The sequence below is a fragment of the Lemur catta genome, chromosome 5 (assembly GCF_020740605.2).
Source record: "Lemur catta isolate mLemCat1 chromosome 5, mLemCat1.pri, whole genome shotgun sequence".
Lineage (NCBI taxonomy): Eukaryota > Metazoa > Chordata > Mammalia > Primates > Lemuridae > Lemur > Lemur catta.
In genome coordinates, this window is record NC_059132.1 from 43822508 (window position 1) to 43842631 (window position 20124).

Below are 20124 nucleotides of genomic sequence, written 5' to 3' on the forward strand. Positions count from 1 at the left end.
AATCAGTAAGTATAACAGAGATCTGATTAACAATATCAATCAAAATGACCTAATTGATATTTGTAGGAAAGTCCACCCAATCATAGTTCTTTTCAGGACAACATAAAAAATAATCTGGGTGAGGCCGGGCGTGGTGGCTCACGCCTGTAATCCTAGCACTCTGGGAGGCCGAGGTGGGTGGATCGCTCGAGGTCGGGAGTTCGAGACCAGCCTGAGCAAGAGTGAGACCCCGTCTCTACTAAAAAAGTAGAAAGAAATTATCTGGCCAACTAAAAATATATATAGAAAAAAATTAGCTGGGCATGGTGGCACATGTCTGTAGTCCCAGCTACTCTGGAGGCTGAGGCAGTAGGATCGCTTAAGCCCAGGAGTTTGAGGTTGCTGTGAGCGAGGCTGACGCCACGGCACTCACTCTAGCCTGGGCAACAGAGTGAGACTCTGTCTCAAAAAAAAAAAGAAAGAAATTATAGAATAAATGTAGTACCCCTGATTTCCTACAGAAATGAGGTTTCATACTAACAAGCTTCAGAATTCAGCAAATAAACCCCTGCCTTATGCAACATAAGCACCTAGAAAGTTATCATAAGGCCGACACAGCTTGAGTGTGAAATAAAATTTTACTCTATAATAACATTAATTTTTAATAACACTTTTTCATTATTTAGGTGGAAACGATGCATTTTTCAAGAGGAGATGCTATAAGTAAATATCAATAATAGTTTCCAATACAATACAATGTTTGCTAGTGATATCCAGAAATGGGTATGAAGTGAACACATTTAATGCAATTTGCTGCACGCATGGGTTGTGTAAAACATGCTGTTTTACCTCCAAGCTTATTGTGTTGGAGAAAGCACAATGTTTTAATCCAGTTGGATCCCTGACCATGGCCAGTCATGTAGGTATGTTCCTCAGTCTCCTTGAGCTAGCTTCCCCATAGGTGAAAGAGAAATAAGATACATTGGATAAATATACCTTGTAGAGCTCAGTTACAAGCCTCACACTTGCTCAAAGAAGAAGCATAACACGGAAAAGATATGTTCTGCGTGGAAAATGGGTTGTCATGGATAATGCAACTGGAGCCTCAGTCCACCATCTGAAGACAGGTTGCAGACAAGCTATGTGGTTACTTAAACTTACCCTATTTGATTCTAGATCACAGAGTGTATGTCAAAAGGATGCAAACTCTGTAATGATCACCTTCAAAGATTTTTTTTCTCTGTTCTATTCCTTTGAGGTATAGAATAAATAATTTTAGAGGATGGGTGACTAATTACTCATATAGCAATTTTTTTTTCTCCAATTTTTCTACACAATGCTATAATTGTTTTCATTGAACATAATACTAAATAAGACTGTGATCAATTGTTGTAAAGCAATGAACAGGTACACAGTTTGTTTATAAGATACATTTTTTAAAGGTGTCTGTTCCCCTTGTAAGACAGTTTGATGAAGAACAACTTTTTTTTTTTTTTTTAAGTCTGGCTTTAAAATGGCAGAGGTCACTGTTCCTCGAAATGACTCATTGATTTAGGTACATTATTTGCTTTCTGGCCTTACATCTTCATGGAATGCTAATTTTATTGTGGGTGTGTTTATTGATAGATGATTGTCTAATTAGATAAACTGAAAAAAAATGTTGAGTCCAACTTCTCTGTGTTGCAAATATTTGTTTATTCTAAACGGACTGGCTATGTTGCTCCTTGCTTTCAGAAGTGACCAAAACTATCCAGATGAATAATTATATTTTTAAGTAAAACGATTATGGTATACTTGCAAGTTCATATTTGCCCTGGGATGTAATTCAATATAATGTTTCATAACACTTCCAAAAGTAACCCTGATGATGTTTTTCCTTTTGTAAGACAAATTATAATCTGTTTATCATCCCTGATTGAACAAATTAAATCTAATTGAGTCTTCTCTTTAGTCAAGGAAAGATTACGTTGTACTTTCTGTAGGAGAATGATTTTCCTGGAAAAGGTAGGTCAACATAAACAATTACAAGAATTAGTGGTTGTGCTGTTTGAATATGTAATTTCAGGCACTGTTTATAGAATTCCCAATTTAAGGGGTCCCCAGTGGCTAATTCATGAGAACATCAAGCTTCAATGAGAGAACTCACTCCTTAATTAAAACAGGGCAGGACAGAAATAAAGATTCAGAAAATAATTACCCCTTTAAATATCTTTACTTGGATAACTCATATTTTTGAATTTGTAAAAATCTCCTGAGGATATGAATGTGTGTGTTCTTTCAATTTTAAATTAGTTTTTGTTGTTTACCTTTGGAGGGATATTTAGTTTACTAGGAGGTTACAAGATGTGGCTTTTAAGTCATAAGTAGGTATATCATCAGAAAATAATAGGCCACCAAAGAAAATATAAACTTTTAAAATAAATTCACTGACATATATATTGTGGATTCTAAAAGCTGACATATTGCATTCTGTTTTGTCTTAAATCTAGTACTCAGGACTTAGGAAAGAATTCACAGTTCTGTTTTACTGAACCTTCTTTTCTACCACTGAAATTCATAAGTAACTTATTTAGGGTGGCTAATCTATCATGGTATGGCATATTTTGCAAACATATTTGACATTTCAAGAGTAATATTAATATATGAATGCTTATAGGCCATCCGGCTACTGGGAAAACTCAATGATTGAATAATTCAGAAAAACAATGTTGTTTTCTTTTTGAATACATTTATAACATGGAGTGTAGCTATACTTTTTTTTTTCTATAATTTTTTCTATATATTTTAGTTGTTCAGCTAATTTCTTTCTATTTTTAGTAGAGACGGGGTGGGGGGGTCTCGCTCTTGCTCAGGCTGGTCTCGAACTCCTGAGCTCAAACGATCCACCCACCTCGGCCTCCTGGAGTGCTAGCATTACAGGCATCAGCCATCACACCTGGCCAGCTATACCTTAATTTCTGGGAAATTACTTAAAATTAATCAAATCAGTATAAAGGGACCCAGGACATTCATGCATTTTTCAAATATATAGAAGAAAACTCTATTTTTTTTGTATTCAATATTCTTTTTAATTAATTTGTAGAAATTTTTAAAATATTCTCTAACAAGTTCTTTTGTGGTTATATGTTGTAAATATGTTCTCCCACTGTGTAGCTTGCAGAAGAGAACTGTATTAATGGGAATAGCATCTGGCCCCTTCACACACTCTCTCTCTCTCTCTCTCTCTCTCATACACACACACACACACACACACACACACACACACACGTGTGTATAAGTGTATGTGTATGTGTATATGTGTATATGTGTGTGGGGGATATGTGTATATCTTATGTACATAGGATATCTCTTTTTGTTAAAGCAGCATGTAATATAAGATCTCAAATATATAAATTATTTCTATTATTTATTCCTCTGTTGTTGAATCATGAGATTACTTCTTGCTTATCTCTCAGAATAGTCAAAGTCTTAAATCAAATCTCCAAATGTTTCCCAATGCAGAGACAGATGTTGAGTGCTTTGGTTTGTCAGCTCCTAATTCTTTGGGGAATGCAAAATGTCAAGAACAAAGAGGGCGCAAATTGTTTTTTCTTTATAGTAATTTCTAGAATTCAAACCTACGGCCCATACATAACCAATGCCCAATACCTGGTATTCAGGTGCACACATATTCTTTGTGTGACACATCCTGAAATATGAAAGCCAACAAATGTCAGTGGCAGCCCTGTCTTTTGGAAAACCATTGTTCCCCTGACCCTGCAGGCTTTATCTAGAGGAACAAGGACCATATTTCTGCAAATGACTCCTGCAACTCAGTGGGAGCTTCGAGGTAACTTAGAAAGACATGTATTATTTTTCTCCATCATTAAAAGAGAGCCTCAAAATTGGAAGTGGAGAGTACATTATTTGACTTAAATGAAAAAGTGGCCTGGTGATTCTCTCTGTTGCTTTTTTGAATATTATACGGTCCTTACATAATCCAAATGACTTTAGTGATCAGTCTTTGCAACACCCAAATCTGCAAATAATAAGAATCCACTTCATCTATGTAGAGCTTCACTGACATTCACTAGGTTGCAAACAAAATACTAAGCATTAAGGAGTGGCATGCGTTTCCGAGGGTGTTTGAAAACGTATAAGACTTGTGTCTTGGTTTGGATGTTAAGATACACAGAAGCTCTGAAGACACCACTTGCAAATACCAGTGTGTTATTCTATGCCATTGCTAATAGCATGATAGAAACGGCTTCATACTCAGCAGACTATTGCCAACTCCACGGTGTTCTGAGAGATTTATAATGTGTGGCATGAGGGAAAGTAGGAAACACAAAAAGTGATGCTTTACCTGAAGAGTCAATCTTAAACGGCACCAACAGCAATTCAGATTAGTCATATTTGCTGGAATATAAATGATGCATTAACCTTTCTTGGGAAAGGTATTCTCCTAAGCCACCCCTTCCAGAAATTTGGCTCAGTTTTGGAGCCTGAAGTCTCCTCTTGATGAATAGAAATACCAAAAGTTAGACCCGTGGGCCACAGGATATCCATAATCCAAGACTGGACACCTTGAGAAAGTTGTCAGAGCTGTAAGACATTAAAGACGGGAAATGTGAGACATTTACTACAGGAATAAATACCCTCCCCCCTTGGAAAGTGGACAAAATAAACAAGTTCGTACTGCAGTTGGTGCATCCCTAAGTTGACTATCTAAAATCTGAAATTCTCCGAAATCCTTAAGTCTTTGAGCATGGACACAACACCATAAATAGAAAATTTCACACTTGACCTCATGTGATGGGTTGCAGTCAAAGCACAGTTGCACAAGGCACAGTTTGTTCAGCATCCCCAAGGGATAAAAGACCCCTTCAGCTGCAATTTATCTTTTCCAAGCATGCTAAATTCCCCACTTAAGCATGCCCACAAAGGGGTAATGAAATGGTACGTGTTCAGACCAAACTCACCAACATGGCTTCCCCATGGATACCCAACTCAGAGCCAAGACCTATGCGTTACTCACTCTGGTTTTGTTTTACCTATTCTCTGCTTTGTGGTGTAAAGATATTCTTGAAAATGTGAAAAAGAAAGGAAAAGAAAAAAAAAAAGAACAAAAAGTAAATAGCAAGAAATAAAACAAGGAGGAGATATAAATAATCAGAATAAAAGAGACTCAAGATATATAAACGAACCAAGCACAAGGTAGTTTTTATTTAGATCCTGATCCAAACAAACCAATCATGAAAAATATTTGACACAAATATAGGAATCTAAACATGGACTGGATATTTGTTAATATTAAGGGAACACTGTTAATTTTCTGGAATATGACAATGGAATTGCAGTCACTGTTGCTGTTGTCTGACGGCGGATACAGGTGTTCTGGTGATGCCACTGTGCTCTTCTGATAACCTGAACACATTGTTTCTTCGCTGTATTCATGGTATGCCTTTTTTTTTTTGCCGTTAAGTACTTATTTGTGAATAAGTGTAAGACAATGATCGCTTACTGGCCGCAGATAAATTCAGAGTCAGGAATGGCGATGATGCCAAACCACCACAGATTTTCCACAGAGGTGGCTGAGAGAGTGATATCTTTGCTTTCCAACAGTTTGATGTACACAGACTTAGTTTCATGTGCACAATTATTAAAAATGTTGTATAAAATCACCCTCAGGCTATGTGTATAAAGTGTATATGAAATGCAAATAAATTTCACGTTTAAAGCTGAGTCCATTCCCAAGATATCTCATTATGTGTATGCAAATATTACAAAATCTTAAAAAGTCCAAAATCCAAAACACTTCTGTTTCCCAGCCTTTCACATCCATCATCTACATGTTTATCAATCTCATATGTCCACTGTATCTACAGACACACACACGCACATCTGAGTAGTACTGGGTGTTCAGAGATTGAGAATTTCCAGAGGAGAAGAAAGGAAGAAGCGTGCAAGCCTAGGTCCTTTTTTCTAGCAGTCTGTTTCGCCGTTATGTCCATGCACATCTCATAACAGAATGGCTTGGCAAAGCTCTACGAGACAGAGACGTTTGAGTGTTCGCGGCACAGTTAGTTCCTTTTGTCGGCAGAGAGGTAAAGGAAGAAGAGGATATGATGTGTACTTTGAACAGACATGCCACAGGGGCTGCCAAAGGTACTAATTTAGGTTACATCATTTTATCTGCACAGCCCCATTCAATGGAGCTATTCCCCAGCATTTATATTATTTTTTGTTGTCTTGTTCACTGTGCCATTTTCAAATGGGAATGATGCTTATAGAAGCAAATCCCTGTGATTTTCCTGAAAGTTTATGATATTCCTTTACCACTGAATTTATGTCTTTTGCAGCATAAGTCTCAGTTATATATTACAGGATAATTTTCAGTAATTTTACTCGTTTTCTGAAAGAAGCACAAGGAAATCTACCACATCCTTTGGTTACCCATCAATTATTTCAGGGTATAAAGATTTGTTTTTCTCTAAAGATAAAGTCAGTAATTCTGACACATGATGGATAAAAACTCAGATGAAACCTATTTTCATCAGCACAAAAGAACCAAAGCACGTAGCCTAAATAATTCATTTTCCTAAAGTAGTTTGATATTTCTGATCCATAAAAAAATTATGACCACCTCTTGATACTAGAATTGATGAAACCTGAATATACTCACTGTCAATTGTATAATGTATTGTTTAAAAAATCCCATACTTACAGAATTGTGCCTCAGTCATATTTCTTTCTAGTTTTTTAATCAATATTGAACACCTGTTTCACATACTTCCTGGCCGCTTCAGCGACTGCCTGTGTAAGAATCACTTTGCTCTCTGGCTTAATGGAGTTGACCATTTTCAACATCTGTCTGCTTCAAATCTCAAATCCAACATGTTTTATTTAATATGTATTAAGAATCACAGAAACAAATACTTTTTAAAAGATTAAAAGATTTTCCTCTGCTTCTATTTTATTTTTGGAATTATTTATGCAACAGAAGAATTATGAACGAAATATCCTAAAAAATAAAAATAAGTAAACAAAATACGGTGGACTCGTGGACACATTGGATTAGGTGATTGCTGATTGATTTATCTTTAGGAACAGCTCTGGTAAACTTGGAATCTACTGGGAATATCAATCACTTTTTAAATGTTCACTTGTTGTTTTTGAAAGAGCGTGCCGGAAGTGGATGACACTTCAGAGATTTGGGTCCTGGTGTCCTGAACACCTCTGGTTTCCTGACTCAAGCATGGGAAGTTAGGAATTGTAAACAGGCTTATGTAATAGTCAGTCGTAGTTGAGCCCTGACCATCTGCAGTTTTGGTAGTGATGGTTACTCAGGATTTGTGATTCCAACAGTGTTGATGGAAGAGGAGAATTGAAGATCAGCAAGTGGTTTTCAGTAAAAGATTTGTTGGTGTCGGCTGTTGTTATTATAATGGAGTTAAAAAATATATTACAATGTACTGATGTTAGTTAGGTAGGGATTAAATCTACAGGTGGCAGGTGTAGGTCAGGAGGGTGGTTCCTCGGGGCAGAGAAGCTGGGAACCAATCAGGGGAAGGCACAGCAGAGACACCTATTCATCATTTGGTAACATCCCAGCCCTGCTTCACCCAGAACACAGCTGGAAAGTCCAGTGGACCACGGAGGTGGACGGTGGGGCCCTGCCAAAGGGAGCCTTTACCTATGTGCTAAACTCACGAGCATGATAAATCTACTGAGAACCAGAACTCCGTGTCCACTGGTCATGGGCCTGCCTCTTCTGGGTTTCCTGAGTACAAATAATACCCATCTTTTTATTTAATTAACATCCGTAAACTTGTTTTGTTTTTTGTTTGCCATCTTGTTTTTGACTGGTGAAGACACTACTTTACTTTTTTTTTTTTTTTGAGACAGAGTCTGAGAATTAGTCAATTAGATCCTCCCAGAAGGAGCTGCTGGCTTTACATCTGGTGAAAGAGGGGCAGGCATTTTGCAAGTGTGCGTGGGACACACGGGACAGCCTCTGCTTCCCTCTCATGGCACACATGCCAGCTGCTTGTTCCCCATCCCTTCCTGCCTGAGGAGGTCCAACCGGGCAGCTGAGCTAGAGCAGGGGGAGGGGGAGGGAGGAATGGAGAGGTCCAGACTCCATGTCATGCCTCCCACGGAGGCCTGGCCCCGAGTGGCTTGGGCCCTAGGGCATCTCCCCATTATCTTCTTAGGGAAGATTAGAGCAAGACAGAGGGACCTTGCCCTCTATGCAAGGTGACAAGAAGTAAGAACCCAGGAGGATCAGCCACTCACAGGAAGGAGGAGGAGGGTTGGAAGGGGCAGGACAATTGTTTGGTCTTGCTGGACTTCAGGGGGCCTTTGCTGTCCTCTGCTACCCCTCGCCCTGGACCTGCACTGTGCACCTCAGCCATACTAATCCTCCCCAGTCTGAACCTCACAGGCCCCCTAGGGGATGGGGACGGGGATGTGAGAAGTGGCAGCACTACCGGAGAGCCTGTATCAGAGCCGAGAGGCTCAGGCCAGCTGTACCGCTCAGAGCTGGAAGGCCGTAAGCCAGGCACTGTCCTCTACAGCCCAGTTCTCATCAGAACCACGAAGGGACTGGGCAATGGTCGTTAAGGTCCTCTACTGCTAACCCACTGAGGTTCCAAGAAAATCACTTCCCAGTGTAAAAGTCCTTCAACTGGAGCAGTTTGGTGAGTACATTCTCCATGAAACTGGGGGCCACAGACTGGCATCAGAGGAAACAGGATCCTAAGACCTTCCCACCTCTGAGATCCTGAATCCGTGAACCTCATCTGTGCTGGGTTTTCCAGGTGTGTGTCTTTTTGTGTATTAATTCTGACCTAATTAAAAATTAATAGACTTTAGAGCAGTTTAAGGTTCACAGCAAACTTGAGTGGATGATACAGAGATTGCCCATACGCCCCCTGCCCCCACATGTGCACAACCTCCCCCTTGTCAACATCCCGCATCAGAGTGGCCGGCACGTTTGTTAGAGTGGATGAAGCAACATGGATGCATCGTTATCTCCCAAAGTCCATAGTGTACACTGGGGTTCACTCTTGGTGTTGTGTGGTCGATGGGTTTGGACAAATGTACGATGACGTATCCACCATCCCAGTATCACACAGAGTAGTTTCATTGCCCTAAACAACTATCCATCCCTGCCTCCCCCAACCCCTGCCAACCGCTGATCTTTTTTCTGTCTCCCTAGAATATCATATCCTTGGGATCATACCTATGTAGCCTTTTCAGACTAGCCTCCCTCACTTAGCAACATGTATTTAAGGTCCCTTCATGTTATTTTGTGGCTAAATAGCTCATATCTTTTTGATTCCTGAGTAATATTTCATTGTCTGGACGTGCTACAGTTTATTCATTCACCTGTTGAAGGACACCTTGATTGTTTCCAATTTTAGGCAATTATAAATAAAGCTGCCATAAACATTCACGTGCAAGTTTTTATGTGGGTGTAAGTTTTTGACTCCTTTGGGTAAACACCAAGGAGCAGGGCAGCTGCGGCATCATGCTGCTCTTTTATACACAGCCCACGCCCTCTCCCAACCCCCGCTGAGAACTATGGAAAGGCACAGAATGTGTCTTGCCCGCCTCTGTCTCCAAGACTTACACCTGAGGTCCTCAATAAATATCTATTGAAATGAAAAATTCAACTAGACAGTCACATCTCAAATTTTCCAGAACACTTTAAATTTCATTTTATTTTATTCTTTGCAACAAAGGTGATTTAATGTAAACACAACCAGATGAAGACTGCAAATGCTGTGTAAGGCTTTCCGTAGTTAAACATTTCACAAACTGGTTTGTTAAAGAAGCCCTTTGATAGATGTTGATTCCTGCTTTGGGATTCCCAGGATGCAGTCGCTGGAGGGACGGTGAAAGGCACCTAGAGCTGGCAGCAGGCCTCGGTCAAGTCCTTTCCCACACGGGCCCTTGGTGTCCCCTGTGAAACAAACACAGGGGTTGGACTGGCTGACCTCCAAGTTCCTTTACGTGAGGCTGTTCCAGGAAGGCCCCTTAGATGAGCCCCCGTCTACCACGCTGGGAGAAGACAAGGGCTAAGAAGGCAGCTGTGTGGGGAGAAGGTCTCCACCAGCGACGGTGCCACTCGCAGGGTGGGGCCCCAGGCCCTGGCAACAGGACGGAAGAGGCTAGGAGCACCCTCGCCCCCTTCCACTGCAGATGACCCCTTGTACCTTTTATTTTTGCAATCTGTTCATTTTAACATATTGACCGTAAGAATATTCACGGAGCACTTACCAGGAGCCCTAGGCTCAGTGCTCTTAACGGACTGATTTAATTCTTATACAGCACAGTGATGGAGGGATTATCATCGTCCACACTTCTAGATCCAGTGCACCCCACACATATTTAGTGAGTGCATACCATACGCCAAGGCTCTGGCTTAGGGCTTCAGTAGTGAATAAAAGGGGCAGAGTCCCTGGCCTCGCACAGTAAGCCATCGAGATAAATGAGCAGAAGGTGAAAGTGTTACTGAAGAAACAGAAGGGGAGCAGAGAGGGCGTGGAGAGTGGTGGGGCAGAGTGGGGCTGACTTCCATGTGAGACACGGTAGCCAGGGTGGGCCTTGCTGAGAAGGTGAGGTCTCAGCAAAGACTGGGAGGAGGAGGGAGAGAAAGTTAGCTGAGTGGGTTTCTGGGGAAAGAGTCTTCCAGGCAAAAGGATCAGCCACAGTGAAGGCCCAGAGGGGGCTGTGTCTGGCACAGAGGAGTGGGGCAGTGGCGGAATGGGGACCGATGATGGAGGGTCTGGTGGGCCGCTTAAGAACTTGGGCTTTTCTTAGCCACAAATGGGGGGCCAGGCAGGGTTTGAGCAGAGTGACACCATCGCCCTGACTTCTCTGTCCAGAGGGGACTATGCAGAGGGATGGAAGAGCAGACACGCAGAGGCCCTTTGCATACAGGCTGCCAGAGTCAGCCAGCAGAGACGGGACCAGGACGGTGGCTGGGACCTGCTGGTAGCAGTGGAGGGGTGACAAGGGGTGGGATTCGGGGTCTGCTTGAATGGTAGAGCCACCATGATTCCCTGAGGAAACTGGCACTGACTGTAAAGGCCTAGGACAGAAGCCCTTCCCTAAGCCCCGTCCTTGGGCAGCTCTGTGGGTGGCCCTTGGGAAATGGGGGTTCCAGGTCGGCTGCGTTTCCAGGTAGGCTGGTGATGCCGGGCCGTCCAGAGGTGGAAAGCACCCCACTCAGCTCCCCGTCTCCGGACTGCATGGGCCTGAATCCCAGTTCCACTTACCCTTACCATCAAAGGTATAAGGGTGGTAACTTCCTACTGCACTCCCGGGAAGGTGACTTCCCAGTCACCTGGCCCAGCATTCCAGTTAAAGAGGAAGCAGGCAGAACCGGAAGTGCATTCGTGCCCAAGCACCCCCATACCCAGCCAGGAACTGGGGCCTGTGTCTGGGTACAGGCACAGAGCAGAGAAGGGGGCTCCTCTTAGCGCCGCTGAAGTAACGTCAGCCTACCCACCGAGCTAGCTGGTGTCGGCCATGCAGTCGCAAGGCCAGCCTTTCCTGGACACAGCACTGGCGCTGCACTCCGAGATCTGGGTAACGGAGTCCTGGTCCGCAGTCCTGAGCTACCTGAGGATGAGCACATCAGGAACCCGGCCAGGCCTCTGCTGCATCATTTTTAAAATGGAGACAAAGGGGTCTATCCAAGAGAGCTGAAAGGGAGCGCACATGTGAAAACCACTTTATAAACTAGAAAATGCCGCACAGAAGTCAGGTGAATGCTCACAGCCTACGCCCTGGGGTGAGGGCATCAGACACAGTAAGGATGCCATGCTGGCCAGGTGGGGAAGTGACTCATTCTAGCCAAGGGGGACAGATAGAGGCCTCAAAGACAAAAAGGGGTCTTGAAGAATGGGAGGGATTAGCTCAAATAGAGAAGAAAGGTATTCCAGGTAGAGGGAGTGTCATGGGTAAAGGCACAGTCTACAGCTGCAGGGAGGCTACCAGGAGCTATGGAAGAGTTTTGAGCAGGGGAGTGGCACAATCTGATTTGTTTAGAGGTCACCCTGGCTACTGAGGAGAGTCGGAGTGGAACTGCTAGGGCCCAGCTGAGCAACACTGAGGCTTGGGCCAGCTGCACTCTCAGGGGAGAGGGGAGCCTGCCCAGGTCCCTGCAGTCAGGCTCTGTGTGGGGAAAGGCAGGTGGAAGTGAGAAGCTGGGGAGGGGGCAGCCCAGGCCAGGCTGCTGCTTGTCATGCGGCCTGGATTTCCAGCTATTGACACAGACTCTGACAAGGAAAGCAAAGGCCAAGAGAGGCAGAGACAAAGGGGCTGATTAAATCCTTCTTCCAGGGGGGTTGTTCAGCCCTGCCCTGGGAAGGCTGGCTGGAAAACCTGGACCACAGCCCTTTCCTCCAGAGCTGTAGGCCCAGTTAGAGGTGGGGCTTTGAAAATGGCTGAGGAGTTTCTGCACCCGCACCCCACCCCAGCTGACCCAGCTCCCAAACCCATAATGTTTTACTCCTCCCTTTACAACCAGCGTCACTTATAGGACCACGATTTGAGACTCAGTTTTTCATTTTCTAGAAGGAGGGCAATGATAGTACCCACTTCATCAGGTTTGTTATAGGTCAGGTTCCCTAAAGAACACACTCTGAGAAGGAGCTGAGTCGCCAGATAAAATATAGGACATCCAGTTAAATTTCGTGGGGGCTTGGTTCTTCCCGTGTGTCTTGCCTCATTCCCGAGTTAGAAGTTCCAAGCCTGCAGCTGATGAGGCTGGAGAGAGCCTTCTCATCACTGGCTGCAGGAGGACCCTCGCATGCCAGCTGTGCAGGGCAGCCTGGTCCGGGCTCCCAGCCTCTCTGCGTTTGGCCTCCACAGGGACAGAGGCTGCAGGCAGGTGGCCAAGGGCCGCCCCCATGTTTGGCCCTTGCTGGCTCTGGATGAGCAAGACCCTCACCCTCTCACTGCTCTACACACACATCTGTGTCCCACTGAAAACTCACCCACCCTGCATGCTCCTTTTTCAAGGACTCCAAGGGCCCTCTGATTAACACTGACTTTTCTGGTAGCTGGGCCACAGAGCACAAACCATTTTCTGTGTTCTCTGGAATGTCCTGGCTGGGCACCTTTGTTCCCATCTGAAATTCTCTCTTCCTCTGGACTTAGCTATACCCAGGGCCACCCTCTACAGGCAGGTTCCCTGTCACCTCCACCCTTCTAGCCACTACTACTGCCCACACGACTCTATTTAGCTCTTAAGGCCCATGTACAGCTTGAAATTGGAGGGAGGGAGTCTGGCCTTTGCATGTCCCAAATGCAAGGGCTTCTCTTAGATTTCCGTACCTCCACAGGCATCCTGCATAGAGTATGCTTTCTGTAAACGCTCTCCAGGTATGCAGTCAGGTGCCATTTTATTCTCATTGTACCGATGTGGAAAGTGAAACCCCAAGATCCTGCAGATCCTCAGGCCTCCTGATGCCAGGCTACGCTGCCATGTAGTACCGATGAGTGGTCTCCTCTCTCCTCACCGTAGTGGCATCCTTCGTAGGAGTCTGAAATGGGAGTGGGGTGAGGGCAGGGGTCTTAGAGAAGCAAGCTCCTAGCTTTCCTCCTCAGGGAGCAAAAGCACCTTGTCAGGTGGCAAAACAAAGAAATGACCCAAGGAAGACCTTGGTTCAGGCCGTGGAAGAAGGAATGGGTTTTGTTACAAGTATTTTGTCATCTTGGCCCACTGGAACTTCTGTCCATCCTTTGGACTGAGCTCAAGCTCTACCCTTTCAGGAAGTCCTTCAAGGACAGCCCTTCTGACAATTGTCTTCTCCTCTACTTCATGCTTATACACACTGACTTCTTGTGGCTTGTAGTCTCAGAAATGCTATGAACTCTGCTGTGGTTGCAGACAGGTCTCTCTCTGCCTCTACCACCCCCACCCCCCCTAGGGTTTAACTTTGAATTGCCCCTTCCCAGTCCTTCCTTCCCCCAACACTTACCCCAGGGGTCCTTGGGCAGTAGGTATGTCCAAAGTTATCTGAGGATGAGATAAAGAATGGGAACTCCAGAGGGTGAAGGGACCACCCAATGACCTCAGGAGGACCTTCCTGAAAGCTCAGAGGACAGGAGTGGGGTGTCCCCACCTGGGCTTAGCCACAAATATATAGAATACAGTTTGGACTACTTCCTGATTTACTTCCCCTTACGGCTGGGACATGAGACCTTTCTAGCCTTTACAGGTACTCAGAAAATGTTTGAGGAGTTGAATCACCCAGATGGTTCTACATTATCATCATGGCCACCATAGCTAACAGTTATTGGTCACTTACTATATACTCGGGATGAAGACAGCCAGGTTACTGTCAGGAAAGAGAGATACAAATACAGTTGACCCTTGAACAACACGGTTTGCACTGTATGGGTTCACTTTTATGCAGGTACTTCCCGATAAATATAATGCAATATTTTTGGAGGTTCACTACAACTGGAAAAATCTTGCAGATGAACCACACAGCATAGAGATAATCAACAAAATTAAGAAAAAGGTATGTCATGAATGCACAAAATATATGTATTATAGGTATTAGTCTATTTTATCATTTACTATCATAAAATATACACAATCTATTATAAAAAGTATACATTTCTCCAAATTGGGGCACACAGGCTACATGGTGCCATTTGCAGTGGACAGAAATGCAAAGAAATGTAAAGATGCAATATTAAATCATAACTGCATAAAATTAACTACCGCATATATTCTACTACTGTAATAATTTTGAAGCCACCTCCTGTTGCTATTGCAGGAAGCTGAAATGTTTCAAATATCCACTTAAAATGCCACGTGACACTAATCATCTCCAACTGAGCACTCTGTCTTTCCAGAAAAAGTCATCTCTCATGGTTCTCACGCATTTTTCACCATTGTTATTGCAATACCACAAACTTTGACTAACACCATGGGACCTATATGAAATTCCATTATGATGCTGTAAGTGCTCCCAAGAAGCAGAAAAAAAGTCATGACACTACAAGAAAGAGTTGAGTTGCTTGATAAGTATCACAGATTGTGGTGTGGAGCTGTGGCTGTCCCCCATTTCAGACAGACATTCACCTTGTAAACAGAAGATGTACACTGATATCAACAAATACAGTACATTAGTATACGTATATTTCCTCTTCCTTATGATTTTTGTAATATTTTCTCTCTCACTTACTTTAGTATAAAAATATAGTCTATGGTATGCAGAACATACAAAACATATGTTAATTGACTGTTTATGTTATCGGTAAGACTTCTAGTCATTACATCTTTGGGGAGTCCAAAGTTATATGCAGAGTTTCAACTGCACAGGGGTTCAGTGTCCCTAGCCCCCACGTTGTTCAAGGCTGAACTGTACTGAAAGGGAAAAGTAGAATGAACTCTTCAGAACTGGAATTGGAAATGTCAGTAAGAACTCAGAGTTTTCAATACATTTTGATACAGAAATACAGACTAATGTAAGCATGCACGTGTATTTGTGCATACACATGTGCTCCCTGCTTTGCTCACGGAGGAAGCTTGTGAGCAAGGATGACCCCAATAGCCCAAAGCACACCGGCCACAACGCGTGTCCAGATCATGGTTTCCAAATATCATTCTCCCTTAAAAGGAATCAGGGCTTCTAAAAACATGGCTGATTCCAGGGATAGGGCAGAGAAAATACAACATAAGCTTGGAACATTGTTTTCTGCCAGAAGGTACGGAAGTACTCGAAGAGTAATGGGGAGAGACCAAAAAGACATGAAGTCAGCTGGAAATGGCTACCACTGACCAAATCTGGGGGCATTTGCCTACCAAAATTGTAAGATTTCCCTTCACCCCTCTTTGTCGGTTTTATTTATTAATGCATAATATGAGGAATGAAAGAATGAGAAAATAATCATTTGGCAACAATCATCATAATAATTTACTCAGGCAGGAATCAGCAATGAATGAAATGTTCAATCTAGGGCATGAAATTCTGAGCAGAAGCCAGATATTTACAGAGCCTCCAAGTACCTTCACGCAAGAGCTTTCTGAAATGCAAAGGGCAAATAGCAACTTTGCCACAGACAACCCCAGCACATCCTTCTTCACTAAATAATCAGAGTCAACACTGGCCAGTCATGACACCCAGTGACAACATCTTCTTCCAGATATGCTGCATTGAGAGGAACTCGGCATCACTTCTGTGACATTCCTGCCTGAATGCAGCATAACCTGAATCAAATCATGAGGCACCTTCACAGGAACCCAAACTGAGAGAAAACCTACACAATAACTAACCTGTGCTCTGCAAAAATGTAAATGCCATGAAAATCAAAGACAGACCCAGGTACTGTCCCAGATTAAAAAACTCAAAAGACCTGACAAATGGACACAACACATCATGGATTGTGACAATCCCTCATCTTGAATTTTCTTTGGCTATAAAGGATATTGAGATAATTGGAAAAATCTGAATAAGGTCTTATTAACTAAAAAAATATACAATGAGGTTTATATACTTAGAAAAAGGAGAGCTTTATATCTCATGAAGTATTTTCAACCTGCAGCGGTCATTCTGACAGGCTGGGAAACACGGCTGTCGCCTCAAGCCAAGAACACATGTTTCAAGGGATGGACAAAAGAAACAGGATTTGTACTGAGCTGGATGGCTAAATATACATATTTAACAAGCTATTAGAAGAGTCATGAATAGTAATGAGAAGACCTGTGCATGTAATTGTGCTTTACACCTGCCATCCCATGATGGCTGGGGACTCAGTTTTAAGGTTTTTCTGGAGTCCCCTTGGCGAGAGGCATCTGTTCAGTTAGCAGGAGCCTTAGGATTTTATTTTTAGTTCCCAGTCTGTAGATGAGATGTTAATATTGAACCAATTTTAATTTCTAGATTTCAACAATTATGATAAAGCTCTATAAGATCATATAAGAAGATAATTCCTTACTACAGGAGATACACAGTGACATAGTCACAAAAAAAGACAAATCAGGTCTCCAACTTACAAAGAGTTCAGAAAAAAGTGTATATTATATATTTCTATAGGTAGAAAGAAAAGAGAAGGCAGAGAAAGGATAAAGCCAATGTAGTCAAACATTAACATTTGAGGGACGGTATCCAACCAAGAATTCTTTGTACTATTGCTATAATTTTTCTGTATGTCTGAATTTTACAAAACAGAATACTTATACAATGAAAAATACATTTTAAATATCAACAAATTGTAAGCCATGGAATAAAATCAACCATGAATCCATTTTGAAAAAAGTAAATGATTCAATTGAAGGTTTCATGAGGAACAGAGATATTTACATATCTCAAATTACCAAGCCCACAAAATCCTAATTAATTACAAGGTGAAAAAGTAACTTTACAGATGAGAGACTGGCAGATACCACTGTTACTGATCAATGCTAACACCGCCAGTAATAGGACAAGCCAGATTATAGGTCACATGACAGGATGCAACGAGAACCTCACAGGATCACTTCTGTGATACTCTTGTCCAAAATGTTATGGTCTAAACCTAATCATAATGAAAGCTCAGAAAACCCAATGGAGGGACACTCTACATTACTGGACTTTACTCTTCAAAAGATTAGAGGTAGTGAAGGTCAAGAAAAGACTGAGGAGCTGCTCCAGACTGAAAGAATCTAAGAGACAGGACAACTAAATGCAATCCATGGATCTGAATGGGATTCTATGGTTACCAAGGGCATTATAGACAATTAATAAAACTTGGAAAGAATCAGACCATTTAATAATTGCATGTATTCATGTTAACTTTCTGATTACCAAGACTGTATTGCAGCTACGTGGAAGGTCCTGACTTGTAGGAATACTCACTAAAGTAATCAGGGGTGATGGCACAATGCCACCAATTAATGCTCAAATAGTTCAAAAACAAAAAGCTCTCTGTACTAAAACTTGGAACTTTTCTATAATTTTAAGAATATTTCAAGAAGTTAATAAAAAATAAACAAATAAACAGATAAAGTAAGAAACCTTAGGCAAATTTTATTTTTCCATGAGGAATAAGTCATATAAATCAGTGCTTAAAATTAAAATTCTGCCAGTTCAGTGGTACTGTAACAACTGTTATAAATGCAAACATTGACAGTGACCACAGTCCCAGTATGTCGATATGATGTCTGTCTAAGCATACAGTGATGTCTGTCACTATATATAGTGATAAAAACTGGAAAACAGAAATTAGCCATCAATGTATGCCACTAATGTATTCTTGAAAACTTGCTTGTTTGGCTGATTAAGCAGCAGACACTTGGGCAGCCTGCATATGCTCAATGATACTGGTTTTCATTTGTGAGGTCTCCTCGAAAGTCTCCCAGTACAATATAATTTCTCCTTAACATCAGTACACATCTTCAGGACGCTTTTCAAATTAGATCTTCATGCAGATCTGACTCATCAGAAGATCCTAGAGCAGCAGCTCTATAGGATCTAGATTCCAATTCAGCAGCATGTGAAAAGAAAAAGAAAGAATTACATTCTTTCCCTAAAGATTTCATACTAAGTGTAAGTCACTAAAAATAAGTTGAGAACTTTATCAGGGTTAATAAGAATGAAAAATATGTATGTATGACTACAAGACAAAATGACTATTAAATATTATTTGCCCACAGTAGCACACTGAATTAACTGTGATTGTGGTTAAGTGTCAGAGCTCTGGTTTTCCCATTCTTCATTCACTTATTCCACAACCATGCTGAGAAACAGGCAATTTCCACACAGAGTCACAGATACCACGACACGTATAAAACTGGACACTATTGGAACACACACAAGGGCCATCTGTCCAAGTTTTGTGTCAATACTGTAGACTTTATGTGGAGATGAATGTAGGTTGAAACCTGAAGGACAAGGACAAAGTGTGCCAGACAGAAGGAAGTGGCAAATGCAACCAGCTGGAGCTGAGGAAGGACTTACTTCTAAGTCCTTCTTAGGACTTCTAAGTCCTTGTGCACTTACTTCTAAGTAGTCTAGTTTGGTGAGATGCTAGAGCAAAGGGGGAGAGGAGGGCAAGTGGCAAGAGAAAAGGCTGAATACCTTGACAGGGAGCAAACTGATTGGGGAGTTTTTATTCCATGCCAAGGAATATGCAACTTTTTCTGAGGGCAAAAGTAAACCAATAACATAGGAAATGACTGATTTAAAATGTCACCTGTCAAGTGATTGCTTATGAACTGAAACGGCTGTCCCATTTTGGCCTTAAATCACTGCCATAAACCTGAGAAGTTGAGGAGGGTTTGGTTATTCTGTGAACAGTTTCAGCCTGCCTCTGGACACTTCCACAGGGATGCAGGAATGAAGTGTGGAGTCTGAAAAAAAGCCATACAGAGATGTCATGAGATGTTCTTAAGGCTATGGAACATGACGAATTCATGAGGCATAAGTATGCTCTTCAGTACAAATGTTTATGTTTTCACATCTTTTACTAGATGTGTCTAAGAAAAAATACTAAATGTAGTATCTATTAACCAAACAATGGAAAGGGATATCATTTGCTATATAGAGTTATATTTTCTTTTAACTCCTGCTGCATCTGAAATAAGTCTAATATTATTTAGAATGTTTAAGTAAATAAGAGACATTATCATGGGAATCATATCTCACTTACAAACTTTGGCTTTTAATACATGTCCAGACTAGACTTAACTTGAGGCTTGCTTCAACACAAAAATAATCCCATAAATGAAATACAATTCCTACTTATTTTACATTTACGTAATAGAAAATATATATGTATAATGCTATTTAATCTCATAAACATACAATTATTATGGCTCTATTCTTGGGTATCCATCATTCCAAAGGGTGATGTTTTCTCTTAATTGTACAAACATTGGACGATTCAAGTCATATTCTAAAATGAATATCTAATTCTTAGCAAAACCCTGCCTTTTATAAAAGGTTAAACCATTTTTCAGTGTAATGGATTTTTCCTTAAAATTGACTTTCCATTTTCCACTATTATAAATTTAAAATTTTAAGAAATGTTCTACGCTATTAACTTTTCACCGCAGAATCTTAAATACATCCATGAAGAAGGTGCTACTGTCACATTATGTGAAAATTCCATCGGCCAAGAGGAAGTAAAATTATTAAGCTATCTGTATTAGGA

At 41.8% G+C, this 20124-nt stretch overlaps 1 protein-coding gene across 1 annotated transcript in view; it reads right to left on the reverse strand.

The window, feature by feature from the left end:
- Nucleotides 1-9653: 9653 nt before the first annotated feature.
- LOC123638204 (ankyrin repeat domain-containing protein 26-like) overlaps nucleotides 9654-20124 on the reverse strand; it is a 46667-nt gene continuing 36196 nt past the window's right edge. Inside the window, exons 11-14 of the mRNA XM_045551639.1 lie at nucleotides 19231-19321; nucleotides 13959-13996; nucleotides 13312-13520; nucleotides 9654-9928 (exon numbers count right to left, since the gene is read on the reverse strand). Coding sequence (XP_045407595.1) covers nucleotides 13493-13520; nucleotides 13959-13996; nucleotides 19231-19321 — 157 coding nt within the window. The 3' untranslated portion in view covers nucleotides 9654-9928; nucleotides 13312-13492. The remainder of the gene's footprint in view (nucleotides 9929-13311; nucleotides 13521-13958; nucleotides 13997-19230; nucleotides 19322-20124) is intronic.